Raw genomic sequence first — 16,084 nt, forward strand, 5'->3', positions numbered from 1 at the left:
GTCGGAATGTCCGTCACCGCTTTTACCCTTTTAAAACCGGCCTCCGTTCGTGCCTTAAAAATACACGAGAGCCGCCCTAACAATTAAGCCCAATAAAAAAATGTTACTTTTAAAACCCTTTGGGAGTTATTTATAACCAGTGTAAATTATTGCCTTGTAATATTTTCTGTGGTCGGTTGGAAATGTTTTTCGGTAACACACAATAAACTTTTTTTTTTATTATTTGATTTTGATGCAAAAACCGTATATTTCTTACTTCATTATTCTGAGTATCAATGTTGAATGATTTTGCCTTCCACGTATTTCAGATTACAAACGCGAGGTCGTGTTGAGTTGAAGCATTGATGATATTTAATATAAAATGAAGTACGGAATCCCCCCGGTGAGTTACAGAATGGCTACTCCACGGGATCAAGTGCAGCACAAGGCTCTTCTCTCTGCCTGCAACACCGCAGGGTTATTTTTAAATCATTATGCACAGGAGGGGCTGTTCCTTCCTCTTATATTTATTGGCCATGTCCGTCCGTTCCCCTTAGATATGCCGACAGCTTGATATTTTTCTAGTCTCCTCGAACCCCTGGCCAGAAACAGGAATGGAGACTCCCTGCCAAGTCGCGCGTTCTCTCAGGGCTGTTATAACCAGCTTTCAGAACCAGCAACATCAGCGACAGCATACGTCTGTCTGTGTGTTTAGCAGAGAAAAAGAAAAAGAAAGAAAGGATATTTAAACATGAAATAAGTCTGCCTTAAGCTAACAGACCAAAGGACAGGAATATTATGGGTTTTCAACTTTCTAGTCTTGGCTCATGGTAAGAGAAATATAGAATACTTAAAAAAAAATTTTAAACAGAAATGCAGTCTGCCGGTTTATTGTTCCGAACGGCGCTGCTGTCTTCAGGCTTATAGCTGGCTGATAAAGGCTTGGCACATGGAGTCAAAACACTGTCAGCATAAGAACAGGACACAGATTTATTTATTTCACACCTTGACCAACTGTGATGTAAACATCATCAGTGACCGTGTACAGCATGTGATCGCTCGCACCAACCTACATCATTGCGCTTGGTCAGCACTAGGACCGACGAGACCAGAGGTTGTGACTGGACGTGGCGCTGGTAGGCCTGAAGGGGGCGATCTTCCTTCAGTTCCTCAGCTCTTGTGCTTTTGTTATTTGCCATCTACATGATGATTTAAAGTGGGCAATTACACCCCCATTTCACCTGGACTCTTGGGGCTAAATTAGTTGCAGTTATTTTCTTTCTTTTTTTTTTTTTTTGAAGAAAAGGAGAGGAGAAAAAAAGGAGAAAGCACAACACCTTCTTTTTAAATTGTGAATCCCTGAAACGTACATTCAGTGATTTCGTACGGAAACCAATTAAACACAATACAGGTTAGTCTCATTACCCTTTGCTTTTATATTGGAGTCCTTCTGCAAATGGTTTAGCTTCAATGACTAGGTGTCCGCACTGTTAGCAATTAGGACTTCGGCTGTACATCCGTCTTTTCAATGAATAAACTTGAAATGCAACTGCTTTCAAAAGCCACCATTAGCCACAGAACATTACGCATGCAATAGTTTTTTGAGAACTGGTCTGACTCATTGAAAAGTCCTTAAGTGAATATCCATTCAGTGAACAGCTCTTTATACTGTTAATTGTAACTGTAATTTAGTTTGAAACGAAGACCAGCATGCTTAGAGGCTTTCCAGTGCCAGTACTGAGAGAAAGCAGGGCTCAGTGTCTCAGAACAGGGATGACAAGGGAAGGTGTTGTTGCTTTTGTAAGGCGTTTAACCCTTTAAAGAGTAGGTTGTTTTTGGTTTTTTTTAGAATGTTATTTTTTCTCAAAATATTCAAGGTCAAGGTTCTAGAACATTTCTTTCAGTTGCCAGTAGTGATTGTGACATCAGCACTAGAACGTTTGGTTAAGGACGCTCTAATCACTTATTTTGTGATGTCACAGCCTAAAGGGGGTAAACCCTGGATGGGAGTGATTCCCTATGGTCAAAGGAGGCGTGGTACAGTACATGCTTTTCATGGCCACTGAGTCATCCTACACGGTCTCATCAACTACCAACACCCCCGTATTCCTCTTTTGTTTAATGCCTGCTTTATATGAAGCCAGAGAGTTTTGTAGCACATCGGGCAATTCTCACGTCATTCAGAATAGATGTCACATGGCAGACTTTTAAGCCCCTACTCACCCTTTCTGGTTGAATACTGTGAGAGACTGACCCGTTTCTATGGTCTGCCAATATGATATACAGTATGTACCAACGCAGTTCACGAAAACATGCTGAAATCAAACTTCTTTTGAGGCCTTTCAGTGTGATTCTTGTAGCCCTTGCGCAACAATCAGCTCTATTGAAAGAAGCGGTATTTGCACCCTGAACCTATGATTAAGGTGGCTGGTTTCCACAGTGACTGAAAATTATGCAACACCATTACTTCATCCCCTTTTCAAAAGCTATGTCTCCATAATTAATATAATTAGCCCTTTGGCTGCATCTCTTTTATTGACATCTCTTTTGATTCGTTAATCCCAGGATTGGAGTGGAGCAAATGGTGTTGTTAAAATGTGCAAGGCTGTGGGAAAACTGCTAGCCCAGTTGGAAACTTGCTCACATTTTGTTGATACCAGAATTAAAACATTGACAACAAAAAAAAGATATGATAAGCCAAACCTGCATTGTGTTAATAAATTAAATACATGTTCAGCTATGTGTTCAGGAGTCTATTGAATAACCAGTCTTTCAACTGGTCCAAAAAGTATCTCTTTTATGTAATTGTTTGAAATGTAGCACAATAAGTAAAATATGAACATGGGAATTTTATTGTTTATGGGTATTTTTTGACAATGTAGCATAAGTGGGTAAATTAACCTCTAAACATGAAAAGTACCTAAATAAGAAAAATTAGCAGCTTGTTAAAATTCTGGGATTGCAGTTGTGGTTGGAACGAAAACCAGCATACACAGGGATACTCCAGGACCGAGGTAGGGAACCACTGTTCTAGAACAATGACTTATAATTTTGAGACAACATTCTAAAAAACTTACTCTTCAAAGAGTCAATGCCATATAGGAGTGGAAATGGAGAAGCAGAAAATTGACTGGTGAGATTTTCAACTTTGTGTCTTAGTTGGTGTTAGTGATTGGATTGAATCATCTATCCTTTCAATCCAAATGTTGGACTCCTGAGGCTCATATTCATTAAAGACCCTGATTAGTTAATTAATTGAATCAGGCATCATAGTGCTGGATTATAACATTACCCTGTACATTGGCCCTTTTCGGATAAGATTTGACACCCCTGTTTTAAACATTTAGGAATTGCACGTCCCCAGAACCAGTTTCCCTGCTCCTTGGGCAACAATCAACGTCAGCCGTCCACAAACCTGGAACCTCTTGTGCCATAGGGTCTGCAGTTCCCATTGTTATTCAGCACTATAATTAATTAAAACGGCTGATTGCACAGTTCACTCATCTCACCTGGTCTCCTGGGGCTGCGTTTCCTGCTGATTCTACGATGAAAAGGAAAAAAAACAGCATACCCCGCGCATCTCCTCAACCAAGGTCACTGATGCTGCTGAACAAGTTTAATTACAAGAACATGGAGTCTCACTGTGAGTCACGGCTTAATTTAAGTCAATGTATTGACTCTTGGAATTGCCTTTTTGTTTTTCCGACAGAAAGAGAGTAGAAACATCAACAGCAAATTGACTCATCAGAAACTGAAATTCGGTGTTACAGTACAAACACCAGCAGTATAATTTATGCAAATGTATAATGTTTTTGTAATTACCGGTGAATTTCACAGGTTAAATTTTGTTTTATAACCATTCTTTACAGGAACTGTAACAGGTCAGCCTGGCCTCATAATTGCAATTTAAGTGATTTGCAGAGTATTTAAATTAGCTTTATGTTTGTCGCAAAAAATATACTACTCGGGGAAAACAGCTCTGTCAGTCTGAGATAGCACTGCCTGTTTAAAATTCCTTTAACAGTGCATGATGCTGTATGTAATTAAAACCATTATATTTTATTATACAGCCTATTCTTTCTGCCAGCATGTTTAATTAAATTCTTACAAATAGAATTGAATGTGTCTTCACTTGTGCATCATTGCCTGTGTCCTTGATGAGGCCAAACATTTTTTTATCCATCTATTTATTTAACCACCGCTCGACCTGCTCCTGGAGATCTACTGTCCTGTAGGTTTTAATTTCAACTGTAACTTGGTACACACGATTAAGGAGATCTCTAGCTGTTGAATGAGGTGTTCTATGTTGGGGTTGGAGGGAAAGCCTACTGGACTGTAGATCTCCAGGTACAGGATTAGGCACAACTGCTTTAAGGTCACCACCACCGATGACCGGATGACATCTGAGAAATGATTCTAGATTCCAGAAATGATTGGGCGGCAGTATAGTATAATGGGTAAAGGTCACATTCGATTCCCAGGTACCCTTGAGCAAGGTAATTTAACCTGCATTGCTTCAGTATATATTTAGCTGCATAAATGGATGCAATGTAAAAAGTTGTGTAATGCCTATAATGTTCCATTCCTGCAGGGCTGGTGTGTATGCTGCTTTTTGCCAGTTGCAACGGCCAAATTAGCTAATTTGCTGAAAAGACATACTGGTTTAACCATAGATTACACCACAATGAAGCATATCATGTTTGGACATAGGAGCGCGTCTTCATCTGCCATGAATACGTTCATGAAGAGATGTAGCTAAAATACTAATTGCAAAAAGACTGGGCTAATTAAATAAGAGCTGAGGTTGGCATGCAATATAGGAGTGTTCTAGAAACTAACATTACCCACACAAGTTACTGAAGCTGAAATGTAAAAAGAAACTATGAAACCATAAATTCACTTGAATTTCTTTTCAAATATTTTTTCAGAGTACTCCTGCATATAGTGCTCAAGCAGACCCTGTCTTTCAAGTTCCTGAGTAGTCAAGTGCGTGTTCCCGTCCCTATTAATTACATGGCTTACTCAGCAAAGGCCTTGTTATTGGAGAGTGAGAATTTGGCAATTGCATGTTATGTTGGGATTTAAAAAAAGAGAGAGCTCAGCTTTGCAGCCACATGTTTGATGCACCCAGTTAATATTCAATAAACTCAAAGTGAAAGTGGAGCGGTCTGCCATAAGATCAAATAATGACTAAACGATAGGGAATATATAGGCTACGTGTTCCCTACAATGCCCAAGCATTATAGGCTGCACGCGTACAGAGTTTGTGCAATGGGGGGGGGGGTTACTTTTAATTCCCCTGTATGCCTTCTCGCTGTGATTTGTAAGGATTAGATCCGGCCGCTGTTTGTTCTCAGTCAGTGCGGCTGTGGTTCGGTTAAGACGAGTTTACGGCAGAGTCCGCGGTGGCTAACGCACGCGGTGATTCACGCTGCTCTGCTTGTTTGAAAGCCAGCTCGTTTAAAAGGCAACGGTGCCAGCGTCTGCCTCATTACGAGAGGGATCGTCTTAACTGAACAAACAATTTCACCATTAGCGTGCCTTAAAATTCCAGTTTTTTTGTTGTTTGTTTTTTCAAAAAAATTTGATTTATTTTTGTCTACATTGGGCCCTAATTACTTTTGGAATTCCCTGACTGCTTTTGAAAATTTTTCTCTGCAGGATTAGTTTCATATCATTAAAGAATGGTTCGCCGGTGGTTCATTGCATTGGTCACAATCGGCCTTCTTCTGTGGACTACCAATGCCGAGTTCTACTCCTCCACAGGTAAACATTTCAGCTGATACGTCTTTGAGGTCCCTACTATCCTTATTGCTTTAAGGCATCCATGTTAATTAATGTTAACTAAATGTTCTGGTGATGTTTGACTTTTGATTTATTTCATCAAGCTTGGAAGAAACACCACAGTACATACATGCGTGCAACACAACAGTTTTAGAGAATATAGCATTCAAATAATAAACTTTACAGACTATTTGAACATGGGATTTCTTTCCTCTGATTTATTTAGTTATGCATTTTAGATGCACTTTAGTGCGTGTGTGTGTGTGTGCGTGTGTGTGTTTGTGTGTGTACTTCCATGTGTATGTCAAGGGTGTACAACTCCGGTCCTGGAGGGCTGGTCTGAATGTTGGTTTTTGTTCCGAATGCTAACCTTGGTTTTATTTTTCTAATAGCTTTATAAACTATGCTGGTTCACTTCTGTAGCTGAGCACAGTAAGAGCTGCAGCTATGGCTGGTGCTTGTTCAACTGATAGATTTAGATATGATTGAGCTAATTGAGAGCAAAATCCTTTAATAGATCGGCCCTTGTTGTACACCCCTGGTGCGTGTGGCTAATTTCCACTGTCTTTATATTATCTCTGAGAAATTATTTGATTAACAGGGTTCAGCACTAAGGCATCTGATTCCACTAATAACCTAATCACAGCTTTCAATCAAGACCTTTTAGTAAAATTGGGTGCTGGGCTAAAATCAAAATCCTGCACCCACACTGGCCCTTCATGGATGAGATTGGACACCTCTGTTCTATGGGCGTGTCGGTAATGGTATTATTGGTGATGATGGTAAATGGACTGCATTTATATAGCGCTTTTATCCAAAGCGCTTTACAATTGATGCCTCGCATTCACCAGAGCTATTAGGGGTTCGGTGTTTTGCTCAGGGACACTTCGACACGCTCAGGGCGGGGGGATTGAACCGGCAACCCTCCGACTGCCAGACAACCGCACTTACCTCCTGAGCCGTGTCGGCCCTGCGTTATTCTCGTGATGGTGAGAATAATGACTGCAGTTGTGTAAAGGCAGCCCACACGCGTGTGTCGTAATGCTTCAGTGATGTAATGATACGTGTTGTAAATAATAACATGTTGTTTTTGAAATGCTGAAATATTTTCCGTGTCCGTCTAATGTAGGCCTGGGTAATTCCGGTTTCTGGAGAGCCCTGTGTGCAAGCAGCAGGTTTTGGTTTCCACCAGTTAACCTGGCTCTATACGCCACCGCTGGTTCACTCGTAGATTAGATCTCAGTAAAACATTTCATGTACAAGAACAGGCTTCGGCTGACATTCATGCGCTCGTAAATAAATGTGGCTAAAATGTCAGATGGCATAAATGTTAGGGGCTAATTAAATAGTCAGAGGTTGGCATGTAAACCAGAAATGGATATTCCCTCTTTGCCCACCTCTGACCTAATGGCATTTGTATGTTTTCTATTTTTTATTTATTTTACAGACCACATGACCCAGCTCATTGACATTGAGCGAGATTTCATTCAGTCCTTCAAGGATTACATCGCAGCAGAGGAATTTCACCTTGCACGATTGAAGCGGTAACATCGTTCTAAGTTCTATTAGTATAGATACTCAAAGAAGTCAAACTAAAGAGTAGAGTCCTGTATCCATTATTTTAGTGGTTCTTGATCACCTTTTAAAAAAACACAGGCTTTTTTCCATTTTTATAAATCACTGAAATATTGGGGCTGCAGTTGAACCACATTGGCAGTTAATACAGTATGTTCAAGAGACTGATCTCTGGATACTCGCACTGTGAAATAAATGTCAACCAAATAACAGTAAGGGGGAAAAATGTGCACACTGACCATTAAAACATTGGCAGAGGTGGACAGATTTGAACCAGATTATACACTTTTGTTGTACGTCGCTCTGGATAAGAGCGTCTGCCAAATGCCTGTAATGTAATTTGACTTTACAATTCGTACGTTTTGGGCAGGGTTCATACAGCAGCTAAATACAAAACAGTAATGAATGTGACATCTATCATATAGACAGCAGTGTACTTGCAGGCCTACAGTGATTGAATTCGTCCTGATGGAGAGTGTACTTCTCCATCCCTCGCTCCTGGGGGCTAGGCTACGATTCATTAATCTGCCAACTGTACTGTAAACATGGTAATGTCAAGGGACTGTTCAGTCGCCGTTATGAAGACGTGATGGAATCAGAGACGAGCATCATTCGTACAGCTTAAGGCACCGCACACCTCATACCTGTGGCGCAAAGACATTCCTGACCTTGCCATAAGTAGTTTGTAATTGGTGTTTCTCAGGTTAATAAACCTACCATGAAAAACATCAGCAAAGTTGCCCAGAAATGTACATACTGTATAACAGCATCTCATCTTCTTAAAAAAAAAAAAAAAAGAATAATAATAGTATGGTTCTTCCATCCAGCTCTTTGGCTGAAAGTTGTGCTTTTTATTTATTTTTTACCTTGTTCAAGTGTGAAATATATTGTTTTAATCCACTGTCTGTTCCTACTGCTGAGCAGGACATTGAGGGCAATATATTCACTGAAGTCCAGTCACACTCATTAGACGCTTCATTTGCAGCAATTGGATGATTAGTAATTAGCCGGGACAATCAAAGATGCTAAACAAAGCACCATGGCAATCTCATAGTCCCGTGATCTTCATTTCTGGTATCTGGAGAGCCACAGGGTTGTGCTGGTTTTTGTTTTCGCAACCACTTCAGAACCAAGAAAGCAAATGAGGTCAGTTAACTGAGTAATAAACTGCTTTAATGGGTTAATTAAGGGCAGAGTAACAACGAAAACCAGCAGACCCCGCAGCTCTCCAGAATGAAGTTCGCAGTCAAAGTCCAAGAAGGAGCAAAATAAAGCAGGGATACTTGGATCTAGCCCTAAAGGCCAGTAGTGCTGCTGGTTTGCTCTTCTACCTGATAGTCAGTTGATTGGTTATCGCCACTGATTGGCCAGAGATTTCATTCACTTAGTGTCCCGGTCCTGATCAGAGGGGTAGAATGGAAAAACAAAGGTCAGATTTGAGTATTCCTGAACTAAAGGTTGCAAGAAGTCAACAATTTCTATAAGTCAGTGGTTTGCAACCCGGTTCCTGGCGATCTACAGTCCAGCAGGTTTTCACTCAACCCCTAACAAAGCACACTGTCGACAGCTAGAGATCTCATTGAGCTGCTAATGAGTGGAATCAGGGTTGGAATTAAAACCTACAGGATGATAGATCTCCAGGAACAGGTTTGGGAAGCTCTGCTACAGGTCCTACTTATACCAGTTGCTTTGTATTGTTCTTTTCCTATTGAACTCCAATGACAAGCCAAATGTGAACCCAGTTCAATTGACGGACAACTTGTCTGTCAGGCGATCTATTTAATACATTCCCGTGTGCTATTTCACCCCAGACAAATGGGTGTGTGATCCTGTCTTTTTAAATCTTACTTATTGTTTTTTTCAATAATATTTTTGTTATTTATGTCCTCTAAATTGCCATTTTTGTTTGTGTCGATGTACCGCAGTTGTCTTCCGTTCATTGAATATTTTTCTGGAGATTTCCCCGAAGACCTGGAAAAATACATCAGCGATCCTCTGACCGCCTACGTGTTTGTGCGAAGGCTGAAGCACAAGTGGACGGTCGTGGAGGAGACGGCCAGGCTGAGCCCTATGCAAGGTAGGACACCTGACTCAATTGCCTGTTCCTTTTCTTTGGCGTCTGCCGAGCAAATGGGTCAAAAAGCATCAACAGATTTACAGACGCGCGTAACAGAAATTTCAGTCACTTATTTTAACAAAGGGCCATCCCTTTGAAAAGCTTAGGTTCCATTCTGGAATGGATCTGAACTCTTCCTTTCTGTCGTTTTGTCGTTTAGGGTTCCAGAAGTTTTTGTCGGAGAACGGTCCAAACATTCCCAGCGACGAGGACGTGGACGGCATTGCGCTGGGCCTGGTGAGGCTGCAGGAAACGTACATGCTGCACCCCGACAAAATTCTCGGAGGACTGGGTAAGACGACGTGCGACACACAAACTGCAACAGTGGTGGTTTTAACCGAGATCAACTGAATTCACTTTTACTGTACTGAGCCATGGTGAGTGAATCGTGAGTGTGCCCTGCGATAGAATTTGCAGCCTGTCCAGGGTGTATTCCTGTTTCTCGCCCAGGTCTTTTACATTAAAAACTGAACTGGGTCAAACTGACCTGTAACACAATAGGAGGGTTAATCCTGTGATTTGAATTGGAGCACTGATTGCAATCCAGCTCATGCACGTCATCTGGAGCTACTTGTTTGGCCAGCCTAATTAATAAAACCAGCCTGCGATGTCAGAGGCATGGGTTCCTGTGAGCGTGATGTTTCGTCAGGACATGGACCTGCAACCCTGGTCCTGGAGAGCCACAGGCCTGTTACTCTGCAGTTAATGAATCAATTAGAGCAGTTGATGATGGTTCAATTAGAGCAGTTGATGATGGTTAACTAACATCACCTGTTTACTTGGGTCTGGACTGGGAGCTGATTATAAAACAAAAACCAGCTGTTCTTGTCACTTTCCAGGACCAGGGTTGCAGTACCTTATTGGCCCTATGTTTTGTAGTTGTTCCAATGACCTTCGGGGTGCACTTCGGTGTACGTCGCTTTGGATGAAACTGTCTGCCAAATAAATGTAATGTAACCCCTGCCTCAGAACAAGAAATTTACCTCATTTGAAGTCCCCATTCCACTCTGATTGTGCTTTGAGAAAGGCTGATCAAAGGGAGATTGTGTTGGGAAAACAAATAGTAGTCCGTGTTTACTGAAAGGATTGGGCATACACCAGGGCTGCCCAATTTGGCAGGTCTGATTCTACTAATCAGCAGCTCAACAATATCTCTAGCTGTTGTGAATGAGGTGTACTTTTGTTAGGGTTGGAGTGAAAACCTGGAGGATGGTAGCCCTCCAGGAACAGGGTTGGATGGCCCTGCATTACTCCGAGTACTCAGAGTACATGCGCACCTCGTGTGAATAACTGTCCGCCCCGTTCCGTGTCCCCTGTGCCTCTGTAGGCCAGCAGAGTGTGAAGTCCTTAAGCCCGGACGAAGCCTTCCACATCGCAATGGTCGCCCACAGAAACAACAAGTTCCTGTACACCTTCCTGTGGATGGAGGAGGTCCTGAGGCAGCTGGACGCCGGCAGGGAGGCCACCGTCACCAGGAAGGAGGTCCTCGGCTTCCTCGCCCCCTTCGTCTTTCAGATGGGGGACCTCCCGAGAGCCATCAGGCTCACGGAGCAGCTGCTGGATCTGGGTGGGTGTCCCCAGGAGCTTCCTCGTTTCCCTTGTTGACATGGAATTCAAACTCCAGAATATAAATCGGGGTTAATTGGGGAAAACTCTGGTGCTGGAGGTTCTGGCGTGTATGCAGATTTGTCACCGTCGGTTCCCCCGGCTAAATGAGCCAATTGGGTGTATACATCAACACTGGTTCACTCATATGGGGGCGCAAGGAAAGTCTTCTACTGTCGTTCGTGTGCTTCTCAAGAAATGTAGCTTAAATATCAGATGGCGTAAATGTTAATTCTAATTGAGTAACTAAGGCCAGAAGTTGGCATTGAAACCAGAAATGGATTTGAACCCTCGTATGCCCACCTCGGATCTAAATTTCGGAACGCGAGCACAGCCACGTTTTCCATGTTTCTCATCCCGTGATTCTCCCCCCCGCAGATCCCAGCGATCCGATTACCGCGAGCCATTTAGAGTTCTATAAACACATGAAGGAGGGCGTCAGTCGGGATGAAACTCACGCCGCCGCCGCCGACGCCGAGGCACACCTTTTTACGCCGAGTCTCGCGAGAGACGTGAAGGCGTACGAGGCGCTCTGCAGGGGAGAGAACATACGAATGGCGAGTCTTAACCGCCATCCGTCAATCAATTCAACACCGGATTTATTAACTGGAGGTGGGATGTTGGGGAACAAGATGTTGATCAAAATGTCTTTTAGACCCCCAGCAGACAGAGGGCGCTGTTCTGCAGGTACAGCACTGGTGGAAGGAACCCTCGCCTCATCTACGCCCCAGTCAAAGAGGAGGACGAGTGGGACGCCCCAAAAATCACCAGATATCACAATTTCCTGTCTGATGATGAAATTGGCACGATAAAGAAACTTTCTGCACCGAAGGTTAGTCTGAGGAAATTCATATTCAATCCTTTGTAGCATACAGTATATTGCACAGAAACGTTTGCCTGCTTGTGTGAAGTGCAATTTTCAAGGAAATGAATATTCATTGGAATCCATCTGATATTCCCGACTTATAATTTATGTGTTTGTTTCCTGAAATAATTCACTCGTACTCATGTAAATATGAATAACATTTGCTTCAATTAAATTAACCCTTTAAGGTGTGATATCACAAATATGCTGATATCACAAAGCAATGGTGATGTAACGATCACTACTGGTAACTGAAATCAGTGCAGTTGTAGAACTCATTTAGAATTAGAAAAAAAAAACCTGCCCCTCAAAGTGTTAAAGGTCACTGACCTCAGTCTTTGTTGCATTTCCAATCCCAAGCTTGAAAGAGCGCAGGTCCTGGACCACATAACCGGGAAGAACTACTCCGTTGAAATTCGCGTTTCTAAAAGGTGAGCTCAGGTTTCAGAAATGCAAACGTGATCCGTGGCCTGCGGCTGCATTCCAGGGTTTCCGCTCCAGCCCTCGAGCTGTTATTTTAAGGGGTCTGAAAAAGGTCCACAGTTCCTGTTCGCTGTGCGCAGACAGCTGAGTGGACAATCCCGAGAGTTGTCACTCTGACTAACCTTATAAACAATGCCTTGCTGGGGGATGTCCAATTCCCCACCCCCCCACACCTCCCCACAAAATGACAGAAGTAATAAGGGATATATATATATATATATATATATATATCTATAATATATCTATAATATATATTTTATTCAGAATTATTTGATTATTGATGAGACAAAGTAATCTTATTAGAGGCCTTCAAGGATATTTTGAGCAGTACTTTCTAAATTGTGGCTTTTTATTTACCCTTTACTACCCCGCCGTTACAGGCCCTGGATTAATTGCTTGGAGATGTCGTGTTGTGTCATGAAGGAGAGCTCCACCTAGGGTGAATTTTGGAATTTAGCCCATCTGACTTAAGTTCAAGCACACCTTTTAACTATAGAATGCCAGAAATGAATTAACCCTTCAGTAACCCCTGCATTGGACTTGCCAGTACAATTGTGGATTAACCTTCTGGAACCTGATTCCATTGCTTCGTACTTGACAGTGCGTGGCTTTCTGACGGAGAGGACCCCGTTGTTTCCCGTGTGAATCGACGGATAGCAGATGCCACTGGCTTGGATATGAAGATGGCGGAGAAGCTTCAGGTGCTGTTATCGCTGTGGGCTGCACATGGAAATTTGCCGTGTTCGTTTTGTACGGGTGGCACAGTGGTTCGTGCAATTGCCTCACAAAAAGGGAGTTCCGGGTTCGACTCCTGGCCAGCCTCGATCCTCTGTGTGTCGAACTTGCGTTCTGTATCCTATTAATTAGTGTTTGTTTTTTTAGGTTGCAAATTATGGAATTGGTGGTCAGTATGAACCACACTATGACTCAAAGGTATGAGTAAATATGCATGTACAGGTGTTTAACTCCAGTGAGACATCCTATGCCATCAGAATGACATGATTGAAAGAGTATTCTATCTTCAACATCTGACACCTGCAGTTTGCCAACGATGAAGAGTTCCAGAGACTTGGTGGGAGGATTGCAACCACCTTAATCTACGTAAGCGACTCCTGCTCTATGTCTGGGGATGTTCACCCCTCTTAGAATTTATTATTCTTTTTTTGTGTTGATAGATCTGATCCATTTCTTTCCTCCCAGATGACCGATGTCGATGTAGGAGGAGCAACGGTGTTCCCTGCCATTGGAGCTGCTCTGAGACCTGAGAAGGTTGGTGCACGTGGCCACCACAGCAATATACACTGCATGGCCAAAAGCTATGTGGACAACTGACATCCAACATCTCATCCAAAGTTATGGGCATTAATATGGAGTTGGTCCACCCTTTTGCTGCTATGACATCCTCCACTCTTCTTGGAAGGCTTTATACTACATGTTGGAGCATTGCTGCAGGGATTTGATTCCATTCAGCCAGAATTAGTGGGCATTAGTGATTTCCCACTGATTGGGCGATTAGGCCCAGCTCGCAGTTGGCTTTTTAACTAATCCCAAGGGTGTTGGATTGGAGTTGAGGTCAGGGCTCTGTGTGGGCCAATCAAGTTCTTCCTCACCATTCTCGATGAAACCATTTCTAATATGGACCTCGCTGTGTGTCATGCTGGAACAGGAAAGGGCCTTCTCAAACTGATGGGGAAACACAGAATCATCCGGAATGTGATTGTATGGCGTAGCATTAAGATTTGCCTTCACTGGAACTAAGAGGCCTAGTCCAAACTGGGAACAACAGCCCCAGACCAAGGGGTGTCCAGATACTTTTTGATCATATAGTGTAGATTTTACTGTACCACCCAGTGCCCTTTCGCTTGAGCAGCAACTATAGAAATTTGCTAACAGACACCATAGATATCCACACATTGAATGCACATGAAATGGAGGTCTGTATTGAAAAGATGTCTGTCCTGCCAGGGCTCTGCCGTGTTCTGGTACAATCTTTTGCTGAGTGGAAAGGAAGATGACAGAACCCTGCATGCGGCTTGCCCCGTCATGGTGGGAAACAAATGGGGTATGTATCCCATCATGCACCCTAAACTTCAGCTTCTCAGCATGTGAGGCCTTCAGTGGTACGTGGTCCTGTTTTAGGACAAGGGGTCCCCAATCTCATCCAAAAAGGGCCAATGTGGGTGCAGGCTGTTTTAGCCCAGCACTACACCTGACTCAGGTGCTAATGGTCTTCAGTCAAGACCTTGAATCACCTAGAATCAGGTGTCTTTGTGCTGGGAAAAACAAAAACCTGCATCCACACTGGCCCTTTTTGGATGAGATGGGAGACCCTTGGTGAAGGACCAGGCCAGAAGTGTTTCTGTATGTGGTAACCATTTTTGTAAACTGTTACACATAAATGTATAAGCCATTTTGGGCGAAGCTGGATCCTGCATCTGAATCACCCTTCTGATTTCAGTCTCCAACAAGTGGATCCGTGCACGGGGGCAGGAATTCAGGAGAAGGTGCGGCTTATCGGAGTCTGACTAAAAACTGAAAACCCACCCAATGCATTTGTTTGGGTTTGGGGTCGGGGCGGGGGGCAGCATGCTTTTCGGTGACTTAGGACCCCAAACTCAATCTGTCTTCGATCGCTGACTGCAAGAACTACTGCAGCGCCTCAGCCAGCCTGTGGGCCCAAGGACGGCCAATGCAGCATAATTATTGTTTCATGGGACCAAGTGGAAGATGTGACCCGTGTCCATTCGTGTTTGATGCATACTGTCTAGAATTCAATCTGATCTCCGCCTCGCATCGTTGTTTTGATGGATGTTCTGTGGATGAAGATGAAGTTGTGAAATGTGTCCATGAGATTTCTTTTGAAGCTTTTCTTGTTTTTATTTAAAATTCAGTGCACGTTTGTTCCATTTCCTTTGAAAAAAACCAACCCTGTTCCTCACAAAATGTGCAAGATTGTGTTGATAAAATTGCATCAAGCCTAGTGATTGATGTGAAGCAGAACAGAATCGGAATCTTGTATCTGTTCAAAATAAATTCTAACCATTGATCTGGCTGGGGTAGAACTTTGACACCAGAATCAAAATAAATATCTGGGTCGTATTTATTACAATGGCATTGACGTTAGCCGTTGTATATTATGGTAATGAAGTGATTTCCATTCAAGATAAACCTCTTAAGTCTCAACACGCATTAATATAAATAACAGATTAATGCTTTTTGTCTTTATGATTTCTGGCCCATAGCGTGCACATTGTGTAACACAATACAGGAAATTGTGACCTACATTTGAATGCTGAATAATTTCACCCTTCAGTTGCAGCTGTGATCGAACTTGTTTTCAAAAGACTTTAAACAAATGCAGGAGACAATATTTTCAAACATGTGGAAATAAACTTATGCAACTGCAATAAATGCATGTAAAACCTTAATTTTGTGGTCCCATAGTATTTCTAGCTCACTAAGTTGGCTGTTGCTGTGATAGTTGCTGTTTCTGCTGATGACGACGATGCTAAAGAAAATGTGATGGTGATGCAAATTATATTTTCTGAACAGCACCAAATGGTTATTGGCAGTAAGTCGTAGAACTCACATTTGTTCAGAACGTCCCAAATGAACAATATAACAAACATATAACAAAAACCAATATTTTAGGCTGAACATTATTTGAAAATGGTAAT

General features: G+C 42.5%; 1 protein-coding gene and 1 long non-coding RNA gene across 4 annotated transcripts; one reads left to right on the top strand and one right to left on the bottom strand.

The window, feature by feature from the left end:
- Nucleotides 1-305: 305 nt before the first annotated feature.
- Nucleotides 306-3,586, bottom strand: LOC135262701 (uncharacterized). Of its 3 annotated transcripts, none has more exons than XR_010332298.1 (3): nt 3,489-3,586; nt 1,053-1,178; nt 306-682 (listed from the first exon to the last, which is right to left on the bottom strand). It is a non-coding gene; the product is annotated as an uncharacterized LOC135262701 (long non-coding RNA). The 3 variants fall into 3 exon arrangements; XR_010332296.1 differs by lacking the exon at nt 3,489-3,586 and adding an exon at nt 2,203-2,619; XR_010332297.1 differs by lacking the exon at nt 3,489-3,586 and adding an exon at nt 2,203-2,619 and having other exon boundaries at nt 1,053-1,256.
- LOC135262699 (prolyl 4-hydroxylase subunit alpha-2) lies at nt 3,484-15,835 on the top strand. The gene is made up of 15 exons (XM_064349842.1): nt 3,484-3,622; nt 5,641-5,745; nt 7,211-7,307; nt 9,264-9,415; nt 9,615-9,746; nt 10,782-11,021; nt 11,438-11,616; nt 11,715-11,891; nt 12,285-12,355; nt 13,009-13,108; nt 13,290-13,340; nt 13,449-13,508; nt 13,608-13,676; nt 14,373-14,469; nt 14,866-15,835. The coding sequence occupies exons 2-15, from the start codon at nt 5,664-5,666 to the stop codon at nt 14,934-14,936; spliced, it is 1,578 nt and encodes a 525-aa protein (XP_064205912.1). The 5' UTR covers nt 3,484-3,622; nt 5,641-5,663; the 3' UTR covers nt 14,937-15,835.
- Nucleotides 15,836-16,084: the final 249 nt, after the last annotated feature.

The sequence above is a fragment of the Anguilla rostrata genome, chromosome 9 (assembly GCF_018555375.3).
Source record: "Anguilla rostrata isolate EN2019 chromosome 9, ASM1855537v3, whole genome shotgun sequence".
NCBI lineage: Eukaryota > Metazoa > Chordata > Actinopteri > Anguilliformes > Anguillidae > Anguilla > Anguilla rostrata.